The sequence below is a fragment of the Atractosteus spatula genome, chromosome 11, assembly GCF_055471065.1.
Source record: "Atractosteus spatula isolate fAtrSpa1 chromosome 11, fAtrSpa1.hap1, whole genome shotgun sequence".
Lineage (NCBI taxonomy): Eukaryota > Metazoa > Chordata > Actinopteri > Semionotiformes > Lepisosteidae > Atractosteus > Atractosteus spatula.
The window spans coordinates 34,413,095-34,425,399 of NC_142716.1; the positions used below are offsets into that span (position 1 = coordinate 34,413,095).

At 48.1% G+C, this 12,305-nt stretch overlaps 1 protein-coding gene and 1 long non-coding RNA gene across 3 annotated transcripts in view; one reads left to right on the top strand and one right to left on the bottom strand.

The window, feature by feature from the left end:
* Positions 1-7,009, top strand: part of LOC148823912 (uncharacterized) — a 12,433-nt gene extending 5,424 nt beyond the window's left edge. Inside the window, exon 3 of the long non-coding RNA XR_016093734.1 lies at positions 6,472-7,009. This is a non-coding gene — a long non-coding RNA (uncharacterized LOC148823912). The remainder of the gene's footprint in view (positions 1-6,471) is intronic.
* The window catches only part of fam20b (FAM20B glycosaminoglycan xylosylkinase), a 15,395-nt gene extending 3,092 nt beyond the window's left edge, over positions 1-12,303 (bottom strand). The window contains exons 1-6 of one of the 2 annotated variants that reach the window (XM_088927100.1): positions 12,152-12,303; positions 2,881-3,375; positions 2,062-2,148; positions 1,751-1,860; positions 1,460-1,631; positions 607-798 (exon numbers count right to left, since the gene is read on the bottom strand). In XM_088927100.1, the coding sequence (XP_088783226.1) occupies positions 607-798; positions 1,460-1,631; positions 1,751-1,860; positions 2,062-2,148; positions 2,881-3,257 (938 nt within the window). In that variant the 5' untranslated portion in view covers positions 3,258-3,375; positions 12,152-12,303. Of the gene's footprint in view, positions 1-606; positions 799-1,459; positions 1,632-1,750; positions 1,861-2,061; positions 2,149-2,880; positions 3,376-5,390; positions 5,458-12,151 lie in introns of those variants that run through there. The other variant, XM_088927101.1, reaches the window with a different exon arrangement.
* Positions 12,304-12,305: the final 2 nt, after the last annotated feature.

A 12,305-nucleotide genomic window follows, 5' to 3' on the forward strand; every position in this document is an offset into this window, starting at 1 on the left:
GCATTGGTATTCTAACAAGAGCCACAGAGTTTCTGTGTTCTCTCCCCAAGCATATAACCCCAATGACTCATGCAAAATTACTAGGACTTAGTCATTACTACTTCAATGTCTCCAACATCCTTTTTCTTACACCAGATCTGAACTGACTACTGGTACGTTTCCCTGCATGTCCATCGATTAATATTATATTCTAAAATGATGTTAGAGGAGCACTAGAGGTTTCACATAGATATATAATATTGCTACATCTCCTCCAAATTCCTGATTCAAGTCCTGTATTCACCAGCTCTCAAACAATTCAGCTAGAACAGCCACACCAAGTCCACTCAGGATGAAAGAACAGTAATCGAGGTGAAATTACACATGCTGAAACAGGATTAAAAATGGGAGAGGTAATTAAATGAAAAAAGACAACACTGGCTGCTGTGACCGAGTCTGAACAAGAAAAATAAGGTTTCTCTTACTCTTTTGCACAGATCACTGCCAGTTAATTTATTACGGAAGATTAGCACTGCTACAGCAGAGATTAGAAAAAAACAGAACTGGCGCAGTTAATGCCAATAGCCATCTGCCTTATCCCCCAGGAAGTGGTCCGTTGCATCGTACCTCTTGGCATTGTCCAGCAAGATGAGCATGCTGGCTCCACCGTCATCCTGGAAACTCTCGTAGTGATGGCGGTCGGCGTTTCCGATGAGGTAGTCGAAGATGGCCGTGTCGATGACATCCAGCAGCCGCGGGCCGGCATCGTAAGGCGCCATCTTCTTCACCGCCTCGCAATAGCTCTCGTCATACTCCCACCTGGCGGGCGGAGCGTGGACAGGGCGGCATCAGCGTGCGGGCAGGGGTGGCGGGAACGTCGCTGTGCACACCGGTCGGTAGGGCTCGCGGTAGACCGCTCTCACACAGCATGCACACCCACCCACGCCCCTCTCGCTCCTGTCAGCAGCTCACTCCCACCTGATGGATCCCACCTCCTCGATCCCTGCTCTCCCTCCTGTCGGACCGACTGGCTAAGGAAAGAGAACTCCCTTGGGCCTCTCTCACGGATTTAGATCACCGCCACGCTACAGAGCGCACAAGGAGCTCTGCACACAGCATGAGCCACCATCCCCTACAGTCGCTACTGCAGTGCTCCCCATACCTGGTGCAGGCTCACCCCTGACTCTTCTGCTGTTTGATCCTGCCAAATTATTGATCGCAGGCTAATGTAAGACAGTTTAATCTTTGGGGCTGATTTGCTTTCAGCTCTTAAAACTGGGTTCTGGAATGGATATCTGCTTGGGACCGATTTCAGAACTGCTCTCATCCAGTTGTGTGGCCTAAAGCAGACCTCTGGAGAAGTGGAAAAGAAGTGTGCATTGTGGCGTCATCCCTGCCCGTGTGGGTTCGTGGATCACCTGTTACAGCGTTCAGCCAGCTCCTCAACAGCGCCTTCCCCTCCCCCCAGCCCCGCCCTCACCGTGCCAGCTTGCCCTCCCGGTAGGTGCGGCCCCAGGGGTGCCGGTGTTTCTGCAGCGGCCACACGTCTGGCAGCCAGAGCGTGACCGAGCCCTCCATCACCTCGCCCTGGGCGCACGCCGGCTCGCTCTCGCGGCAGTAGTAGCACTTCCCGTAGAAGCACGTGTTGTTTCCTGAGAGAGGGGGAGGCAGAGGCATGACAGGGCACGCCTGTGGTCACTGGGTTGGGAGCTCCGGAGTGACTGCAGGCGCCCGGCTCCGAGGGAGAGGGGGGAGGGGGGGAGAGACTCACCCTGCGTGAGGAAGGTGCTGAGCAGCTGCTCTGTGGCCACTGGCTTGACCTCCGTCCGCAGGTTCAGAAACCTGCCCACCACTAGTGGCGCCCTCCGGAAGCCTAGGATCCTGCAGAGGGACAGAGAGAGTGATGGGAGGGACCGCCGGTCACAGGAAGACAAACAGAGCGGAAGAGAGGGAGAGGGAAAAGGTGAAAGGGACAGGTGGCGAGATAAGACTGTGTACAGACAGCCAAGAACAAACAATGAAAAGCGAGCTGTGCTCTACCGTCCAAATCTATACCAGCACACCTGCACCAGGTGTCATTACCTGTCCAGGTGAAAGGCAGCCACCTCAGCATTGTGTCGGTCATACCCAGCGTAGGGTTCCCCCTCTACCACGTAGTCACGACCGTACCTGAAAGAGAAAGACTGTGGCTCACTGAACACAGCAACATCTCCATCCAAGAGCCAAAAAGCAATTCTTCAGTAAGACAGAATCAAGGGGCTGAGAACTCCTGTTTTCTCCCCTATGAGCCAACAGCACACCGTGCTTTAGGTGGCTTTTTACCAGGGACATGCACAGGAAGATTAAAAAAAAAACAGATGATGCTGACTCCAGGCATGGCCTGAGAATGTATCCACCTGAGGAAGAAGGATGTAGCAGCAGGATATTGTGTTAATCTGAGTGATAATCCTACACACCCTTCCACTAAAATAAACAATCTTGGCACTGTGGAAGGGTGAAAACCGTACAGCAGACGATTGACATACTGTAAAATCGATCGTTTCCCTGGCAGTGGGTCAATCTAAACATGCTATGGGTTGCGAATTTCAACCGGGCAGGACTCAGTGTGTACGATAAAATAAAACACTGTGCTCCTGTGGTATACACAATGTATCACAACAGGAGGGTACATTTCATAAGCAATAAAACATAATATTCCAAAAGTGAGAAGTGTGATAAACACATTCCCATTCCCGTGCATTTGACATTTACTCGGCAGGAAATTGTGCATAAAATTGCAATGTGCGAGGATCTAAGGGCGACTCGCTGACCTCAGGCTGGGACAAATTGCAGGAGTTATGGGAAGCGCCCCTTCTACACAAGAACAAGCGCCGCGCAGTTCTGGCGGCCCGCCGCCGTTACCTTTTAGGCTTGAAGACGACCTTCTGCCCGCCCTCCAGCACCAGCAGCGCCTTCAGCTGGGTGCCCTTGTACCCGACGTCGGCGCGCTCCACACGGGCGGTGGCCATGGCGCTGAGCACGGCCGCCAGCTCGGGCGTCTCCTCGGGGTAGACCTCCCGCGGCCCCACCCACTGCGCGGCCACCTCCCAGGGCGACTGCAGGGTGTGCGTGAGCTTGGCCCCCCGCGCCAGCCGCAGCCCCGCCTCCATGCGGCGGAAGGCGCGCAGGTCGCGGCGGCTGGTGGCCGACCCCTCCCCGCCGTCCAGCAGGAAGACCTTGGCCAGCCCCAGCAGGAGCAGCACCGCGCCCAGCACCACCACGCGCTGCTTCAGCTTCATGTCCGTCCGCCTGGCCTGGGATCGCCTTCCTCTGCTGCCCCCCTCCCGCCCCCCTCCTCTCTTCTACCCCTGCAGCGCAGGCATCGCTCAGGCCCTCTCTCTGCTCCAGTCAGCGCACCTGCGGGGGGATGATGGGAAAGAGACAAGTACAGACAGTTGTCGTTATTCTAGTTGGCGCTCCATATCGCCAAGCAAGTGCCCGTTCTTGGGCAGATGAAGTGCAGCTTCTGACTACAAATGATATTCATTTAAAAGTGAGTGAACGTTAATTCTCCTGGACATCTGGCTCACATGAAGTGACTGCTGTACCTTACACAATTATAATTATGGGCACATAATTGGTTGCTGGTTTTGATGTATTGTGACCCCTTGCACAGGATATTAAACTGTGGCCTGCATGTCTTTCACACGACTAATACAATATGCCTGTGCCGTCTCACTGTCACGCCCATCTGAATTCCTAGGGGGTTAAACACACTGACGCCCAGGGAGACTTAGAGACACACACACTGCTCTGACAGGCTGTATCGCCCACTGTCAGCTGCAATGGCTTCATCAAAGAAAGGCGCAACCTTTCTTTAATCAGCATCACCAATGGAGAACAAATTACACAGCCTAATTACACAACATTAATTAGCTGTGATGAAAAGATGTTCACCTAATTAACTGAATTTGATCTAATTAAACTGTCTCTGCTGTTCCAGCCACCTGCTGTCGCTCATTACCTCTAACCCCAGGGCCAAGTGCAAAAGACACGGTGCTGTGCAATTGCCCGCTGTCCTGTCACACTCAGACACGCCTCTCAGCACATCAATACACGAACACACAACACTCCCTACAAACCACACAACTGGCTGGGTTCTACAGGCACTCGCGATGCAGACCCAATTCCTCCTGCCATAGAGAGGGGCAGCCCGATTCACAGTGTGCAGAGAGGAATCAGGGTCTCCCTCCTCTCGCGCACACAGAGCCCACATGGCCGGCCCCCTCGCTCTCGGCTTTCCTCTGCAAAGGGGTGCCACTCCTTTAGTCTGAGGAACCCTCCTTCCCAGCCTGGCAGATCTCCACCCCTCTCTATCGGCTCACGGAGGGAGACTAAAGGTTGTTTCTGAGCTGTGGATTCAGAGTTAAGGCTGGTTTAACTTCCAAAGGTTATGGGTCAGAGGGAGATGATGCAAAGATAGCTGGGGTTATCTGGATTTTTCTCTGCGGCTCAGAAGAGGTGGGGCTGGGTAGCACAGACCAGACAGGCAGGAAGAGAATGAGAGAACGATTCATACCCGGTGGATCAAAGATTTTAAGGAGAGGCCAGGACTACCTTCTGATTCCGATTCACGTGCCGTCAGTCACAGAAATGAATTTTAAAACAAAATCAATTCTTCTACATTGTTCTAGTTCCTAAAGGTTGGTTCTCAAGCTATTAAGCAATTTTAAAAGGTGCCAGAAAATCTCCAAACAAATGACAAAAGGCTCATTAAGAAAGTATTTGGGGCTTATGGGTAAAAAGTCCTCTACAACACTGCAGTGGAAGAAGGATTTTGACATGCAGGTTAAACATGAAGTAGAGATAAGAGCCACAAGGGGGCACTACTTTACACTGTCAGAGGGAAAGCCAGAAGTCAAGCTCTCTCAAGGATGGCAGCTCTCTTAATAATATTACCTGACCTTATCAGGCCTTTGAAGTAAAGCATACCATCAATAGTGCAGCTTCAGTATTTGACACATCCTGTTCTCCTGAAGTCAAAGCTGCAGACACAGCTGACAGCATGTAGCTGTGATAGTGCCAGGAGAGCTGTGCCAGGAGGCGACACAGCACATCACTGCAGAAGAGGAGACACTGAAACGGCTACACTGCACCCACAAACACACAATACCCACAAAAGTCCAGTTCACATATACCCACGCCACATCGCCTTCTCAGTCCCCCCCGTCTGAAGGCGCGAGTGCTCTCAGATCTGGAACTAGTCAATCCTAATCCCCCTAATCCAGGCCTGACAGACAGGATGGCCTGAATCAGTCAATCTCTGTCTGCGGGAAATGTCAGTTAGTGATCAGTCACCGCTGACATTACAAATAGAGAGAAACCCAGCCAGCTAGGAGAACACAATGACCAGCTTGTACTGCATGCATTACCGAGGTGCACAAGCGAATTACACTAACAAGGACTGTCTCCAGCCCCCCGGGGGCTGGCACATTCTCCCTCCCTTCTTGGCGTGTGCCTGTATGCCGGGCACCGGCTCAGGCCGTGCTCCGGCCTGCCAGTGCGGTTGGGCGGCAGGGCAGTTTGCTTCAGTGCTGGACCGACGTGCACCTCTGCGCTTCCAAGAGCGCCTCCCACGCCCACCACGCATGGAACACTTTATCACTGCCCTGCTCTTTTCTTCCGGATCAGCTCCCGGATTCCGACTCCGGCTTACTGCAAAACAACCTCCAGGCAGAAGGAGGGGCACTCCCGCGCCTGACCCCGTCAGAAGAGGATGCCCCCCCTCCTCACCCCTGTCTGGAGGCGGGCGGCCGCGCTGGTAGCCGTTGGAGCTGACCTGGCACGGCCGGCCCGGATTCAGGCAGGCTGCGGCTCACTGCCGGTCCTGGGCCTGTGGCAGCAGGGCCCTTCTCACCCCCCTCTGCGCCAGACTCTCATCTCTCTCCTGCTTCTCTCGGTCAGCCTCTTCTTGCCCTGTTTATGAGCACAGCCTAGCACTGCTTATTACAAACCCCTGTTTTTACTCATCCACGAAATATATCTGAAACCCAGATAATACCTTCCTGCAGTCATTCGGCACAAGAAGAATTCTCTCTTTTAAAAAAAATCTCAGAATGTTTTTAACATTTAAAAATGTCGTTCTCCTCCGGTTATGGCCACAGCACAACAGTCTCTGCCTCCCCACTGTTACTTTATGTCTCCGAGATGTCAGACTGCAACACTCCCTGTCCCTGCGGTGTCCCTGTGGGTCTGCAGTGGGCATGAGGCAGGGCTGGCTGTGCTTGCCCCTGCCCGTTCCCGAGCTCCTCTGCCTGAGGCAGGGTGCCACGTGGGGAAGTCGGCCATGAGCCAACAGCCAGGCAGGGCACTGTGCGCTGAACTCCTGCTGCAAGTTAGCGTTCACGGACTTGAGAATCACCGTAGCTCTGAGAGCACACAATCTGTCACTTCCCAAGGGCTCTCTCCACCTCTCCTTCACTCCCTCTGTCCTTCCTGCCTTCTCTTTTCCAGGCAGGTTGATGAGGATTAAAGTGCAAAAGCATCACTACACCTAAGGCCCCGACTGTGGATGGCAGGTCACCATGGCAACCGGCACCGAGGCTGACAGTGGTCTCCGGGGAAGGTCAGTCCTCGGGGGTGAAGGTGCTGGTGTGCTGGTGAAAGAGAGGGGGATGAGCGCCGAAGAGAAAAGAGAAACAGAGTGGAAGGGAGAATGCAGTACGGAGCGAAGAAGAGGCAGAGAAAAGACGGAGATGCAGTCTGACATGGAGATGGAGAAGAGGGGGAGGGGGAAGGTGGAGAGGGTACAAAGAGAAACGCATTAAGTGCAGAGCAATGCCTTCAGTCACTAGGGATTTCACTGGGACTCTTTTTAAAACAGCACTGCCTTCCATCACATCAGAGGCATCATGCAATAGAAGACTTACAGCAGAAAGGTCAATGTGCAATTCAGGGCTGCCTTAAAAGTCCAGTCGAAAAGTTACACTATAGCAGGTAGCTGAAGGAATGGTGCAGAAGCCATGATTATAAATATACGCCACATACTGCTATAGAACAGCAGCACATTAACAACTTGGTCAGAAGGTAAGAGAAGGTACCTGCGTGAAGACTAATCTAAATAAAAATACCCTTTCTCTGTACGAGCCATCTGCTACATTCCATTATGGGGGAAATATTACTAATATGCATGATAACCAGGAGTGCCCACCGTTGTTACAACTGTGCACAACATGATAAACAAGGCATTACTAGTGCATTAGACATTTTTAAGGTGATATCCCTTGATTTAAATTCTGTGCTTTTAACTATATATACCACCACAATAATGAGAAAATGCAAACAGTACATCAACATGAATCTTCTGTGGAGTGTAGCTCTTGTGCATAAATTATATGTACGTCTAAAGAAAACACAACAGTCCACATTATCCGTCAAGATCTTATTGGCACAAACAGTCAAAAGTTTGAGTACACCAGCTTGAAAACAGGTTTTTCTGAATTATCTGTGACCAAAGAACCGGAGAATACATTCATTAGAGTCACAATTCTGTGAAACCGGCGACTAACTGCCCCTGAAATACAAGCTGAGCTCAATGCAGCTAGAAGTACAGATGTTTCAACATCAACTGTTCAGAGGAGGTTCCGTGAAGCTGGCCTCCAAGGTCCAGTTTCTGTGTCTTTTGGCCCAGGCAAGACTCTTCCTCTTATTCTGCACTCTTAACAATGGTTTCTTTTCAGCAAATCTTCCTGGTAGGCCGGTCGCTGGTTTCGCAGACTTGTGAGTCTAATGAACGTATTCTCTGATTCTGAGGTCACCTTTGGCCTGCCTGAACTTTTTCCGGTCCTCATGAGTGCCAGTTTCTTCATATCATTTGATAGTCTTGACCACAGCAGTTACTGACACTTGCAAAGTTCTTGCAATTTGTCATAAAGACTGAGCTTCATTTCTTAAAGTAATTATAGACTGTCTTTTGTCCTTGCTTAACTGAGCAAATTTTGCCATGTTCATTCAGGAATTACAAACTTTTGCCCATGCTCCCTTTATTTATAGTAATCGTGGACCCTCACCTGTTTACCAATAATTGGTGACAAAGGTAAATGAAGTAACATTCTAGTTAACTGTGAGAACATCTAACAAAGAATTTTAAACTTCTTTTAGTGTTCTAACACCATGTTATACACATTTCTGACTTTTAACTAGCCTGGGCTTCAGACTGAAATCTGCTTGCTGTGGGTGTTTATTTAATTGAAAATGAAAAATTAACATTTTCAATGCAGTTCACTTAAGATTATAAGTACACATATCACGTAATTAAATCTAAAGTGTTTACAGACAAGTATATACAGTTTAAAGCACAGATAATCATGAAAAACCTGGTTTCAAGGAGGTGTACTGTTGACTGGTGCTGTATGATGTTATTTACTCTTGAAACAGTGTGCAGACAGGCTTGTTCCTTGTTTGAATTAATGCTACTCCTTGGGATAACAAAATACTGAGCTCAATCAACAATGTCATAACTCCAGGGGCAAGCAGTTTCACATTGCACTTGTGTTGCTCTTCCTAAAACAAGAGGAGATCATCAAGCTTGTTAGGAAGTTACAAGTTCATTTATCTCAAAACCTCATCCAGACACTTCTTGAAAGAATCCTTGTGTTGTGGTTGTTGTGTGTTGTGTTGTCATCAACAACATGGCTGTGTAGCCTGTTCCACACTCACAACTGCCTCCTGCTCCGAGCTTTAAAAGAGCTTCCAAGTAGCATCCACTCGTGTTTCATTGTTCCTTTAGAGAAACTCCCCTGGATTAAGAGTCTTTAAGGATTTAAAATATTTAAAATATTGTTCCTTCAGCTTGTCAGAGTAGGACAGTCCCTGGTTTCTCTTCGCTGGATGGATTCCAGAGCAACAATATCTTTTCTATTACGTGATCACCAATATTGTACACAAGATTCTAAACGAGGCCGTTTTAGTGTGGAACACAATTTTAACAGAAGATCCATCGATTTAAACTTTTCCAATTGATGCTAGCCTTAATGTCATTTTAATCCTCTTGTATCTTATTTTACCTGCAAAACTGTTCCAATATTTACACAAAGGACGACACAAATTTTCTACACTGTAAGTCTCCCTGGATAGGGTGTTTGTTCAGTAAATGCATAAGTACACCAAGCAGCATGCCCGACTGTGCATCTCCCTGTTAGGAGAAAGTGTAATTAACAAGCTGCTGGTGTGTTGAGGACTTTCTTTGGTCTTTCTCCTGATCTCTTTCACGTCTGCACCCTGGCAGACGCTGAGATTTCCGATTTCACCCCAGCGAGCAGGTCATGTTGTTTCCCCTGTGGACTCTGCAAGGTTGGTTACGTGTCAGAGAGTCTTCATTAGCTGCTGCTCACGTTAATGCACTTTCATCAGGGCTTGTCAAGTCATTTTTATGCAGCAGATCTCGCTACAGCTATCGTTTCACCAAAACTTATGCAATGGAGTCTGAACTTCTAGTCAAACGTGAAGTTGTTCAAATTGCTAAAGGGAGTCAGATGACCGCTAATTATCAAAGACCTAAATGTGGGCAATTTCAGCCTTGATCCGAGAGGAAGAAGATGAATCAGCACAAAAGCCTAAACCGCTTGTATTGCAGCTGCTTGTTCATATTTCCTTTTCGATATTTTGCGACGTGCATTTCAGCTACATGCTCTGCATTGCTTACACTTGTTAACATTAGGTTTGATTTGCACAGCTTCTTAACATTTTTGAATTTCGTTTACGTCCCCCCCCCCCCCTCCCTCCCCTTCCAATAGATATTAGCAATTTCGCAGTCGATGAGTACAAGATGGTGATTACTGCATAAAAGCTAGTATTTTTCCATTGGGTGTAGTTTATTTTGGAGATCAACGTACTGTAGACTAATAATCTTAAATCATGGTTTGAATACTGCTAGAATGAGGCTCAGACCATTTGCAAGCTGGTGTCACTTTCTGAAATGAGTGTACTGGTAAGAAGTACGTTACCTTCAACTGTTTTTCTTGGCTATATGTCAGCACTGTGACGTTTGCTCCCTTAACTTGGTTTCTGACCATCAATGCTCATATGGACTGTATCCTGGATTCGAACATTTCACCTTTTACATTGCGGCAACATTTCAAGATAAGAACGTAAGACACCTGAAGTACACCGAGTCTAAGCCTCATTACCTACGTATGTGCTATTACAGCCCTAGAGACTCAGATGGGGAGAGCATGGAGCTGATCCAGCCAGGCTCAAGGGCTCGACTCCTGTCTGGTCCCAGGTCACTCTGAGTCACCGGCCGTCTGTATGAAGCCGGGCTTTGACATCCATCCACCCTGTTGCCTGAATGAGTTAGGGGAACGTGAACCTGTTTTTTTTCTCCCACGTTTTTGCATTGAGATTTGACTGCATATTCACTCTGAAAACCCCCTTATCTTGGATTCTGAAACTCTTGTGCTCTTGTGTGGGCTCTACCACAGTCTGACTGTGCGATGCACAATGAGGTGGTATTCAGAGAGAAAAGGCACCGTATACAATGACAGGATGACAATGGCACATTTAGGTGGGGCACCCTGTCAGTGCATTTAAACTTACTACAAATTAACATATATGATGTAGATCAGGAAACGTTCCTGTGCCTTTGTAAGCATACCCTAAATGTCTCTTGAAAGCACAGCGCTCCGTGTAACCTATTGGAGGCTAATATACTGCTGTAAATCAGGACCAGATGAATTAAGAACAGCAGTCTGCCTTCTCAATGCCTAGTTATAGCCTATTCGCCACTCCTGCGTGCTCCATACCTCCATGACTGTAATGTATGAAAAGACAGTTCCTTTTTAAATGTTACACATGAGAAAAACACACATTCAGACGGTCTATAATAATCTTTACTGGGTATTCCACCTTACTGAAGTTTTCATGGCCCAGCATACATCTGAAAATAGATTTCGTTAACCTCGTTCTTAAAAAGCAGTCTTGTGATGACGACCCTGAACAGCCGATTTCTCATCATAAAAGTTTTAAACGAAAACAAAACGTCAGAATTTGAACATTTTCCCTTTAGCGATATATAATTATACCTATATACTATTCACCATATCTTTTTTGTAGTCCGTGGTCTTCTAAGTCCTTGCTATCTCCCCTTGTGTACTGAGCAATATACGGTAAAAAAAGGATATTTTCTCTAGCCTACAGGATGGTATTACAAGTGATCGCCAAGCTCGGCCGTTGCCTTCTACCCCTTTAAGATTTACCTCATCATCACCTCCGTGCGAATGTAAAAAGGAGCCACGCAGGCAGGAAGGTATATTCCTTAAAATCTCATCCTCACAATCCAGCCTTTCATTTGCCCTCCAGACCTACTGTGCAACACACAAAGTCTTAAAAAAATCCCGCTGCCAAGACGCGCAGAGGCCTACCGCCAGTCACAACACTCGAACTTTCCTGTCGCCTGGTACCGACCGCGAAGTCCGAAGCTCGGCTGTGGCCCAGTTCGCGTCCCGACCTACAGTCTATTCATCTCTATAGCTACTGTATTTGTTTCTAGTGTTCATAAATCTCAGTGCTCTCCAATATCGTTTAAGGTGCACGATAGTTATCATTACACATACTGTAGGCATAATAAAACGAATATAAAGGGCAAAGAGTTTGAATAAGAAAATCAGCATTTTTTTAATTTACGCGTATTTTTGCGAGCGTCAAAGGATTTTCCTAATGCCTTACAGAGTGCCTCTAAGTACGGCATTCAGTCACACTACATAATGTAGCATTTAGGAGCCGCTTTAACCAAATAGCAAGGAATTTGTAGCTACCGACCTCAAAGCGTGCTTTATAAAACTCAATCTCCTGTCGTAGCTTTCCACAGACCGACTGTGCAAAGAAACCGTAACTACATGTGTGAAATTATGACATTCGTGCCTCCTGACGACCGTCTGCCAGTTGCTTTTCTGCACCACTTGAGATTTCGTGACTCGTTCGTTATTTTGTTATTGCATCCCTTTACCTTATTTTTACAGCACGTAAAAAAAAATATATATATTTCCAGTCTTGAGATATAACAAGAACCGCACACATAACCCACTGCAATGCCTTTGTATCATCACGAACCACTGAAACGGTGTTCTTTCACGGCTAATTTACCCGAATGCTGCACGGTGGCCGGGGTCCGATTGCTCTCTCTGTTTACACCTACCTATGTTACTCTCAGGGCGAGTGGTCCGAGATAGCCAGTGCCTCCGCGTTGCCGAGTTTGCGATTTAACACATAAAAAGCCTTCTCGCCTGGTGTCGCTCGCCACAGACTCCAGCGCTTGTTTTCTTCCTTCCTGCCGTCTCTCTCCCCCTGTA